The 11272-nt window shown below is 34.8% G+C and overlaps 1 protein-coding gene across 1 annotated transcript in view; it reads right to left on the bottom strand.

The window, feature by feature from the left end:
• Positions 1 to 2764: 2764 nt before the first annotated feature.
• LOC128551561 (uncharacterized) overlaps positions 2765 to 11272 on the bottom strand; it is a 29089-nt gene continuing 20581 nt past the window's right edge. The window contains exon 2 of the mRNA XM_053532467.1: positions 2765 to 4482. Coding sequence (XP_053388442.1) covers positions 3576 to 4472 — 897 coding nt within the window. The 5' untranslated portion in view covers positions 4473 to 4482 and the 3' untranslated portion in view covers positions 2765 to 3575. The remainder of the gene's footprint in view (positions 4483 to 11272) is intronic.

Genomic DNA, 11272 nt, shown 5'->3' with positions numbered 1-11272 from the left:
TCATATATTTTAGCCTCAACGATGACCTAACTTGCCCAAATATTGGTTTAAGGGCATCCTTTCGACGCAGAAAACAGCAGTAACCGAGCACCAAAGCATGTTCCAATTTCGCGATGTGGTATTCTTTGGACGTATGCCGTCGGTATAATGAAAATCCGTCGGCAATGAAATGTATACTTTTATTTGAACATACATACCAGCAATATATCCACCTGGCTTGATTCATCCTCAAGTCCTCCTGGACACTGAGAATAACAGCAGTAACAAGGATTCGAGCCAATTTCCATATACTTATAAAATGCTTTAAATTCAGATTTTCCGGACATTTCACTGTTCTTTGTCAAAACATTATGCATAAACTGCTGAAACTAATTTCGTATGTTATAAAGACACCAATAATGACCTAGTATGACCAAATATTGGCTTAAGGGCATCGTTTTGGCGCAGAATATAGCATTAACTGAGTACGAAAACATGTTCTAATTTCGCGATGAGGCCTTCTTTGGACGTATGTCGTCGACATCCTGAATATCCGTCGGCTATATTATATGTACTATTATTTTAACATTCAAACCAGCAAGATATCCACATGTTTTTTTGCATCCCAAAATCCCACTGGACGCTGTGAATTACAGCAATAATATCTGAGCCCATTTCGGTCATTTAAAAATCTTAAAAAAATGAGATGCCATTGGTACCCTGAACATCCGCGACAATGTAATATGTAGTGCTTTTTTGAACAAACATACAAACAATATATCGATATCGTGAAATGCATCCTAAAGGCCATATGAAAGTTGTGACTAACAGCAGCAAGAGGGCTTGAGGCCCGTTTCCCGAGACATAAAAAAACAAAAGCATTATAAAAAGAACAGCTTTGAATATTTTTCGATGGCCAATAAATTGATATAATTGATTTCATATTGTACTTTGCGCAACTTCCAACTACTGTTGTTACTGCCATAACTTCCAACAGTAGCATCAGTAATATTGAACTGCCAACAGTAACAGCAGTAATACTTCCCGCTGGTGAAGCGGGTGAAAGGTAGCCCAGTAGTATTATTACATGTGACGCTCCTCGTCGTTAAAAATTATTGAAATTTCAGTATTTTGTTGAAGAGACATCCTTCTTTGGATTTTGGGTATTTTGTTACTTTTCAGGCGTTTTTAAGTAGAAAAAGTCAACAATTATATCAATATAAGGCATAAAATATGCAGATCGGTAGTGGGGAAATCCCATACTAGTATTTTATGACCTATGACGCCCATTACAATAAGATGTTGTTCAAATTTCAGTATAATATTGAAATATAGTCATTCCCGAGGAGGTTTGAGTGATTTTTGTCACTTTTCAAGAGCTTTTAAGTAACACATCTTGAGCAATAATTACCCCTTTGTAACAGGGATGAAGTCAAAAGACAGCCATCTCTCGCCGATACCATTTAAAAAAGGGTCATAACTCCAGAAGGTGTTGAGCAAATCCAAGATTTGTTTCTTCCTCCATAACTAAGCATTAGTAATAGTAGTCCCTTAATACACCCATCCAATAATGAATGAGGAGTCTATGTGAGGGTCATTTTTCTACGTCTGGGGGAGTCTTAATATTATGACCCCGCCTCCCGGTCATAATATTAAGACCGGGGAGTCACTATTCTATATAAAATAATGACCGAGAGGTCATTATTCGATGGGGGTCAGTTTACAACGTTACAACGTTACAACGGCAAGTGCCACATTGAATGTTTTGAGCACCACTCACAAACGCTCGACGCAAAACACGACACGGGACACGAAAATTGATCTGTTGTATCACATTGTCGTGTTTATTGTCGGACGTCGTGTTGAGTTCGTGCACCGACCTTTATATGCAGTGCACAACATCCGACGCAACACTCGATGCAACACACGACAACAAGGCGCAACACATGTTAAGACTTCTGTCTTTTGAAAACAGATGCAAATATCGTATTTCATTACTAGAGCACAAATGTGAGAAAGGAGATTGTCCTATATACATTTCAGATTTACTACATTTTGCTCATAATGATAATGATCATTATGGTCTGCGTTCATCCAAACAATGATCTTTCTATTGGTAAACCTGTAACGAACTACCTGAAACAAAAATTTAGTCACAAAGCTGCACACATACAGATTTGACTTCCTTCTTACATAAAACTTCATAATAAATGTCTGCTTTTAAGCGTGCTTTAAAGAATTATCTATTGCTACATTAGTTTTTTAGCAATTTATTACTTGTAATAACAAGCATTTTGTTGCATTTTGATGCATGTTATTTATTTTCAAAAGAGCTTGAATGTTGAATAGTTCGGTTAACAATAATAAAAATAACTGTATTATCTTATAAATCTGGTATATTATTTCATGGGACAGACTTTCCTTTTTGCACGTCTTAATTGTTGTGAACTGATCTTTGTGACGACTGGTAAAAGTTTTTGCGCCAGGTTTGCGATGGGTAGATTTTCATTAAATATGTCGCAAGGGTTTGAGCTTTTAAAGCCTGCCTGTTACTGTTTGTATACCTTATCCAACTTAAGCGGTTACACTTTTCTATTATATACATGCAGGTATTGTTACGTATGCATGTAAAATCTGGTGAGCAGTTAAAGGGAATTGTGACAATCAAAGCCTATACTTCTTTTAAAACGTGGTTACTACAGTTATAATTTCTGTGTATGCTTTTTAAGACGTTTATAATTTGACGTGTTTGTCGAAGAAACAGTTAAGCAATTCTGATATGTGTATTTTTGTATAATTTCTTTTTATTTTAAAGTGACTGTATGATTGTGTAAATGTATGAATGTACATGTATATGAAATTTAATTGAAGGCCATACTGGAAATAAGTTGTCATTTAACATATATGTTTCACTGGCATTGAACGACAAACCCACTGAAAAGAAAAAAAAAAAAAAAACAAAACCACTGAGCCCGTCTGCTTAGCTCAGTAGGTAGAGCGTTTGTCTACGGATCTCGGGGTCGTTAGTTCGATCCTCTGGCGGGGCGTATGTTCTCCGTGACTATTTGATAAACGACATTGTGTCTGAAATCATTAGTCCTCCACATCTGATTCATGTGGGGAAGTTGGCAGTTACTTGTGGAGAACAGGTTTGTACTGGTACAGAATCCATGAACACTGGTTAGGTAAACTGCCCGCCGTTACATGACTGAAATACTGTTGAAAAACGGCGTTAAACCCAAAACAAACAAACAAAACAAAACCATTGAACAAAAAAAAAAGAAATAAAAAAGTCAATGTTTTTCTTTTACATGTAAGATTAAAGTATCTTTCACTCATGAACACTTGATCTTGCATTATAACCAGTGAAACAACTGCAAACGAAGTTCTCTCTGTGAAATAAAGTTCGATCTTAGACTTAAACAAACGAAAATCATCTAAATACGATATAAATATAATGATATATTTTTTGTTCCTCTAAACAGAGTTTTACTTTACAACAAGTAAATAAATGGTTCTATTTATCACTGTTAATTATCATGTATATGGTACAATTTTCATTCCTTTTTGACGTATTGATCTGCATGGAGCTTTGCTCATAATTCAAAAAGTAAAAAATCTGCTTGGTGACAAATCGAACAATAAACACGCCCATCATTCAACTTTCTATCGCTGTCTAGTCTGCCTGCCAATCGTCCGGCCAATCTACCAGCAGTTTTCTCTTCAACATCTAGCCCAGCATTCCATTTATTTTTACTATTAATATCACCTTTTATTTCTGCATTCACATTTTTAGTTAGTTTCGTCCTAGCTTTGAAATCGCAACTGACACCTTCAAAGTTATCCAAATATGCATTTATTCTTCCTTCGTTTGTATCATTTTGAACTCCTAAATTAGTCTTCATGCCCTTTTTCCCACTGCTGTCAACATGCCCGCCGATTTCTATATCGTACTTTTCTTGTTTATTTACACCAATATTTCCACTAGCAGACCATGATCCGTCACTCCCAATACTACCACCCACCGTTCCCTTACCGCGACCGATTTCGCCATTAAAAGTATATCCATCAGCAATATCTTTATCTATACTCACTTCAGCTCTTACCGGACCATTTACTCCAGCGTTAAATGATTCAAGTTTTCCATCCTGACTGACTTCGATTCCTGCATGTACTTGAAATGCTCCACATTTCAAGGAAGCATTGGTTCCGACTTTAACTTTACCACCATTAAAACTACAGTTTACCCCGACTTTTCCTTCAGCTATACCTACTCCAATATCCGCATCAGCTGACCATTTACCATCCTCACGCTTTTCGAAAGCCAGCCCTATAGTGACAGGAAAAACATTTAACCGAAGACCGAAGCCATTTTTCTTAAAGCGAAGAGGTCCAAAATGATATCCTTCTTCTGATTTGCCCAGTAGGCCACCAGTAACCATAGATGTTACCTCTAAAGCTTTATTTGCTAATTTGGAAGCAGAGTTTCCCATGATAGTGTTTCTGAAAAAAGAAAGAAAACAGTTCTCAATTAAAAATCACACGAAATGTTTTCAACCTAATCTGTTGTTACCGCAGTCATTCAATGTCACTTTAAATTTTAAACCTTCACATTTTAAGTAATATTTTGCGTATTTACATAGCAGAATGACAAGTCTTATATAGCTCTTCTCCATACAAAGCCTGCTCAAGGACTAGCAAAGTAAAGTTTTAGACTATAATACATGTAGGTACTGTAAGTTTAGACTTTGTCTACAGAAACATGATTAAACTAAAGCTGAAAATCAATTGAAATTGTTAATTTTATTATCCAGTATGACAACAAAACTTGGTAGAGGACCTCTACACATTGCTATTTAAGTGCCCTCCATGCACGGGGTTATATTTGACCCCAGGGGTAAGATCTGAACGAAAGTGGTAGAAGATCATTAGCAGATTTTACATACAAACTATCTTAGCTCTGGGTCTTGCAGCTTCAGACAACATTTTTATATATAAAAAAATGCGGTCACAGAGCACAAGAAGCATGATTTTAACAAACTCGGTAGCCAAATATAAATTTTTTTCTCATAAACAAGTGACTCATTGGCGGGGTCAGTTTTGACCATGGGTATATTATTTGAAAAACAAACCCGGCAAAGTTTATGTAAAACAAAAACCAAAAGTCCCCAGCTTAATCAATGCGAAAGATTTAAACAATCTTGGTCGAAAAAAATGCTACATGCTAAATATCTAAACTCAGGCTTTCGGGTTTTAGATGAGAACATTTTAATTGTTTTCCTATGAAAGTACATGTAAAACAAGTGAACCTCAGGGCGGGGCCAATTTTGACTCAATGGAGATTTGTTTGGACTAGAATAGAAAAAAGTGATTTTATAATTTTCAGATACAGATTGCAGTTAAAAATAACAAACCATATAAACAGAAAAGCGATAGAGAGAGAGAAAAAAGACAACCGAAAAAGACAACATACGCAATCAAGCGCAAAATGATTCAATGCAACCTCACCACCACTGCTGCCTCATCCCAACCCCCAATCCAACCCAGAGTTCTCAAATCAGATATATAGTCAGACGATCAGGAGGCAGTGCTAGAGAAGCGATGTGTATTTTTATATATGTTTGTACTTCTAGAAACAAAGTTTTGTTCTCCTCATTATTTATTGAGTCAATACCATGAAGTAATGTTTGAGTACTAAGTGGATGGAATCTACGAGTATTAATAAATAACAAGCGACGGACATTGGCATAATTACGGAAGCATTGATTGGGACATCGGATTTTTTTATTTTGATTTATGTCGTGGACACGAGATATAACTAAAAAATCACGAAAAACAAAAAAATGTTATCTCCTGGCCACGAGATATAACTAAGAAAAAAAAAAAAAAAAAAAAAAAAAAAAAAAAAAAAAAAAAAAACAATATTTGCTAATTCGTGGTCTCGAAATATAACTAAGAAAAAAAACGACTTTTGCTAATTCGTGGCCACGAATATAACTAAGAAAAAAAACTAGAAACGATTTTTTTGCTAATTCGTGGCCACGAAATATAACTAAGAAAAAAAAAGGAAAAAAAAAAGATTTTTGCTCATTCGTGGCCACGTAATATAAGAAAGTAAAAAAAAAAAGAAAAACGAAATACTCTTTTATATTTCGTTGCCATAAATTAGCAAAAATTGTTTTTCGTTTTTTTTCTTAATTATATTTCGTGGCCATGAATTAGCAAAAATCGTCACTTTTTGTTTTTTTCTTACAATCGTTTTTTAGCTCGACTATTCATAGAATAGTAGTGCTATTGGACTCGCCCATGCGTCGGCGTCCGCGTCCCGATTTTGGTTAAGGTTTTGTATGTAAGCTGGTATCTCAGTAACCACTTGTGGGAATGGATTGAAACTTCACACACTTATTCACTGTGACAAACTGACTTACATTGCACAGGTTCCATAACTCTGTTTTGCTTTTTTACAAAATTATGCCCCTTTTTCGACTTAGACATTTTTGGTTAAGGTTTTGTATGTAAGCTAGTAACTCAGTAACCACTTGTGGGAATGGATTGAAACTTCACACACTTATTCACTGTGATGAACTGACCTACATTGCACAGGTTCCATAACTGTATTTTGCTTTTTTACAAAATTATGTCCCTTTTTCGACTTAGAAATTTTTGGTTAAGGTTTTGTATGTAAGCTGGTATCTCAGTACTTACTAATGGGAATGGATTGAAACTTCACATACTTGTTCACTGTCATGATCTGACATGCACTAAGCAAGTCCCATAACTCTACTCTTTTTTTTTTTCAAAATTATGCCCCTTTTTCGACTTAGCAGTTTTTGGTTAAATTTTTGTATGTAATCTGATATCTCAGTATCCACTAATTGGAATGGATTGAAACTTCACACACTTGTTCACTGTCATGATCTAACATGCACTGTGAAGGTCCCATAACTCTACTTGGCATTTTTACAAAATTATGCCCCTTTGACTTAGCAGTTTTTGGTTAAGTTTTTGTATGTAAGCTGGTATCTCAGTATCCACAAATTGGAAAGGATTGAAACTTCACACACTTGTTCACTGTCATGATATGACATGCAGTACAGAGGTTCAATACCTCTACTGCTGTTGACAAGGCTGTTGAATAGTCGAGCGTTGCTGTCCTCCGACAGCTCTTGTTTTTCTTAGTTATATTTCGTGGCCACAAATTAGCAAAAATCTTTTTTTTGTTTCTTTCTTACTTATATTTCGTGGACACGAATTAAGAAATCGTTTTTTGTTTTTTTCTTGGTTATATTTCGTGACCACGAATTAAGAAATTGTTTTTGTCTTTCTTTCTTAGTTATATCTCGTGGCCACGAGATAACATTTTGTGTTTTTCGTTTTTTTTCTTAGATATAACTCGTGTCTACGAGATAAATTAAAATAAAAAATCCGATGTCCCCTCCATGCTTCCGTACATAATGACTACATTTAAAAAAGAAATGTTCCACATCTGCAATACCATGTCAACAAGAGCAGTCAGGACAGCCGCGTAGATGGTTATAAAAGAGACCACTGTTTAATAAGTTGCTGCATCGATTTCTAATGACATTTAAGAATCGTCCTCCTATTAGATAAAAGGACGGAACAATTGGAGATTTGAATTTGCTCTTCAGTTTGTTCTTAAAAATTGTAAGTGTGTTAACATTGCGTGCCGAAGATCAAGGTTATTCCATAGTTTTACTGAATCGGTTTAACTGATTTTGAGTAAATTTCAAGACGTCTAGACACTGTAACAAAGTTTGTGTTATTTCTAAGTTCATAATTGTTAGAATTATGAACTGTTGGTGGGAAAATCTCTCTGAGGTAATCTGGAAGAATTCCGTTGTTTCCTTTATATGCTTATAGCAATTTCTGCATAATTCTACGATCTGCAAGGGAAACCCAACCAATTTCCGTAAGTAAATTTTGAATGGAAACGGAGCGAGTCAAACTAGTAATTATACGAGCAGCTTCATGTTGAAGTTTTTCTAGAGTGTCCTTTTCATACTGGGTACAGCTATCCCATACAAGTGACGCATACTCAAGCAAAGGTCTTAGATACAATATATAAATGTTGTTCAGAGTAGATCTTTTAACTTCGAATTTTAACATTCTCATCAAGCTGAATACTTTTGAGGCTGAATTAGTGATATTGTTTATATAAGTGTAATAAGAGCCATCATGCCTTATTGTAAGATCAAGATGTTTGTGATCGTCAACATAGTTTAACGGGGTATTATCAAAAGTTAAAGAAGGTTGGGCTATATCTTTAAAGAAGAAAAACATAACTTCTGTTTTGGAAGAATTAAATTTTACAACCCAGCCTGCATTCTATATCAGCCCGATATCAAACCGACGTTGTTGTTTATAACGGCCCGATATCGGCTTCAATTTCGGCTGCAAATAGGAATGATGATGGCCCAACGTCGGCAGACGTTATCGGCCCAACATCATAATGACATTTGTCCGATATTTGCAAACGATATTTGGCCAACATCAAAATGATATCGGCCCGATATTGGCAGATCATATCGTGGTCGCGAAATAGTGTGACACGCAGTGCTTTATCAAAGTTTCCTTAAAATATACACTTTATAAATTCTCAGAGTAATTTTCTTGAGAACTGATGTGTATCGCATCATGTGTATGCTGCTTATTTGATTTTATTGATATAATATTTTTCACACCTTTAAGCCACTGTTTCGCCCAGTCGGATTTTTTTCTAAGTCTGAATTTAAAATAGTTTATAAACGGAGTCTGACGAAGATATAGTAAGTGAGCTATCGTAAGCGAATAGTCTATCGGTACTTATAACAGAATCAGCATTGTCATTTACATATACAAGAAATAAAATAGGACCAAAGACCCATCCTTGACGTATGCATGCAGTTAATCTGTTATCCAATTGACAAAGTTATCTGAAATACCATACTGCTTTAGTTTAAATAAAAGGCCTTTATGCCAAACTCGTTCGAAAGCTTTCGATGTTTCACAGAAAACCATACAAGTTGCTTTTTTTCTCGTCAAGAGATGTACCGTTCTGTTTGTTATATATATCTAAAAGCTGGTACTTGGTGGAGTGTCCAGGAAGAAATCCTGATTGATTTTCAAATATAAGATTATTAGAATTTAGATGACTGTGCAGATATTTAAAAATCACTCGTTCCATCACTTTACCTACACAACTGATAAGTAATATAGGCCCTTCTTAATATTATCTCCTGAATATTGAATGAGATTCCCAGAGCGAGGCTGAGATGGGTCAGTTGTAAACATTGCTGATAAGCAGAATGGCAGCTACTATAGTGATAGTGATATATACCAGTTTAATCCCTAATATAACATTTTTTTCTGCTGAAGATTATATTGGAACTTACAAGTTCTCTTCTAAAGAATATTTATGAATATTATAGTGAAAGCTACATACACTATTTTTAAAGTAAGATCAAATATCTATACTTTCGTTGTTGTTGTTTTTCAGCTTGTTTACCTGTATGAAACTAAATCATCAATACACATCTTATCTCTAAAACTGTAACTAATTGGTCAATTTATGCAGCTGTAGAAGTGGCCAGCTTTTAAGTTCTGATTATAAACACTGATTGCTTGTACTATTGGGGCTAGTAAGTTGTTTACATGGTAAAGTTTGTTCAGAGCAGTCAGATTCTTTCCTAACCATATTATTTCATATATATTAAGTGACACCAACACAGGCTAGCTTATGTACCAACAGCAGCCAAACGGTATGCTTAAGTCTGTGAAAACCATTTAAAAACCCTTATTTGGTTGTCAGTTTTAGGGCACCCTGGTTAGATACAAGTCCAGACAGACAGGTCTATGATCCGACTAGAGATCCCTCCACTTGGGCTATTAAAGATCAAATACCTTCAAGTTAAATTCAGGGAAAAGAAATGATCATCATATAGAAACAAGATTGGCTGGACTACAGTGAAAAACAAACTCAACAATTGTGAGAAATAACAAAGCATTTAAGTTTAAATGTTTTAAGTTGGCTGGCTAAAGCAATACATTCTTAATTTTTCTAGCGCAGCTCCAGTCCTTCAGTGTTGATATTTCCGGTCCTTGTTCAACATAAAGTAGGACTGCTGTCAATGTTCTTCCTCCAGTTGTAGATGGTTCTTTTGTACTGTCCATTGTTTCACATTTTTTGTCAGAAAATAAATAAATTAAAGGAATTTGAAAACAGCCTCCTTCGTTTCTGAAAACTGAAATGACTGAAGTACAATACAAAACATAATGTCAGCAATTATTTTATTTTTCTTACTATTAGACTAAGTGTTCTTTTTGAAATTCGTCTTGGTTTAAGTTGTGGTCAGCCTGTATAATTTTCATTTTTGAAGTGCTAGGAACAAACAACTGCTGACTTAGAGATCTGTTCAGAAAACAACAACAGAAATCTATGGTATAAAGAATAAATATGGTAAAATTGGAAATGCATTTTACTAGCAAATATACTATTTACTCTAATAACCTTCTTTAATGAAGTTTGTTTATTTTTGAAAAAAATTATTTGACTGCAAACTTCATTTTCGAAAATACAAAAAATGTGATTATAATGAATATTTATATACCTGGAAATCACTCACTGACACACATCTCGCCTGATTTTAACTACCCAATTCATCTTTGGAAAATTTATAAAAACTCAGATTAAAATAACATCAGTCATTTGAATTACACTTTGGAACACATTAAAAGTAAATTATTATTAAACTTTGTGTGTTTTCCTATCTTATCATAAACAGTGTACTTTAACACTGGAAGCAGTAATACTGCTCTGAGATAATGTTTACAACTGACCCATCTCAGCCTCGTTCTGGCAATGGAATGTAAAGCATGCATATAATTTGAGAAGGGGCTATTGGTCTATAGACGATAAAGACTTATCTCCTTTTTTATAAACCGGCATTACATTAGCAATTTTCCATGAAGTTGGGTATCTATTTAAGGTGAGCGATCTATTGAATAAATTACAAAGTGGTTTAGCTATGATTTTTGAACATCCCTTTAACATTTTATGGCTTATACAATCTGGACCACAAGCTTTGTTGACAACTAAATTATCTAAAACGTCAATTACATCTTGTTCAGAAATAGTAAAGTCAGAAATAGTTGAATTAGACTTTAAAGCAAACTCAGGTAAAACAGAATTGGAATCCTCAAGAGTTGAAACTGACACGAAGTTTTCGTTCCAAAATGTAGCCTTGTCTGCGTTAGAAATTGCAATTTCATGAGCTTCTTTTTCTAGGGGCGGAAT

This window comes from Mercenaria mercenaria, chromosome 2, assembly GCF_021730395.1.
Source record: "Mercenaria mercenaria strain notata chromosome 2, MADL_Memer_1, whole genome shotgun sequence".
NCBI classification, from domain to species: domain Eukaryota; kingdom Metazoa; phylum Mollusca; class Bivalvia; order Venerida; family Veneridae; genus Mercenaria; species Mercenaria mercenaria.
The sequence above is the reverse complement of the archived record's forward strand: the minus strand, read 5'-3'. Positions and strand labels throughout refer to the sequence as shown.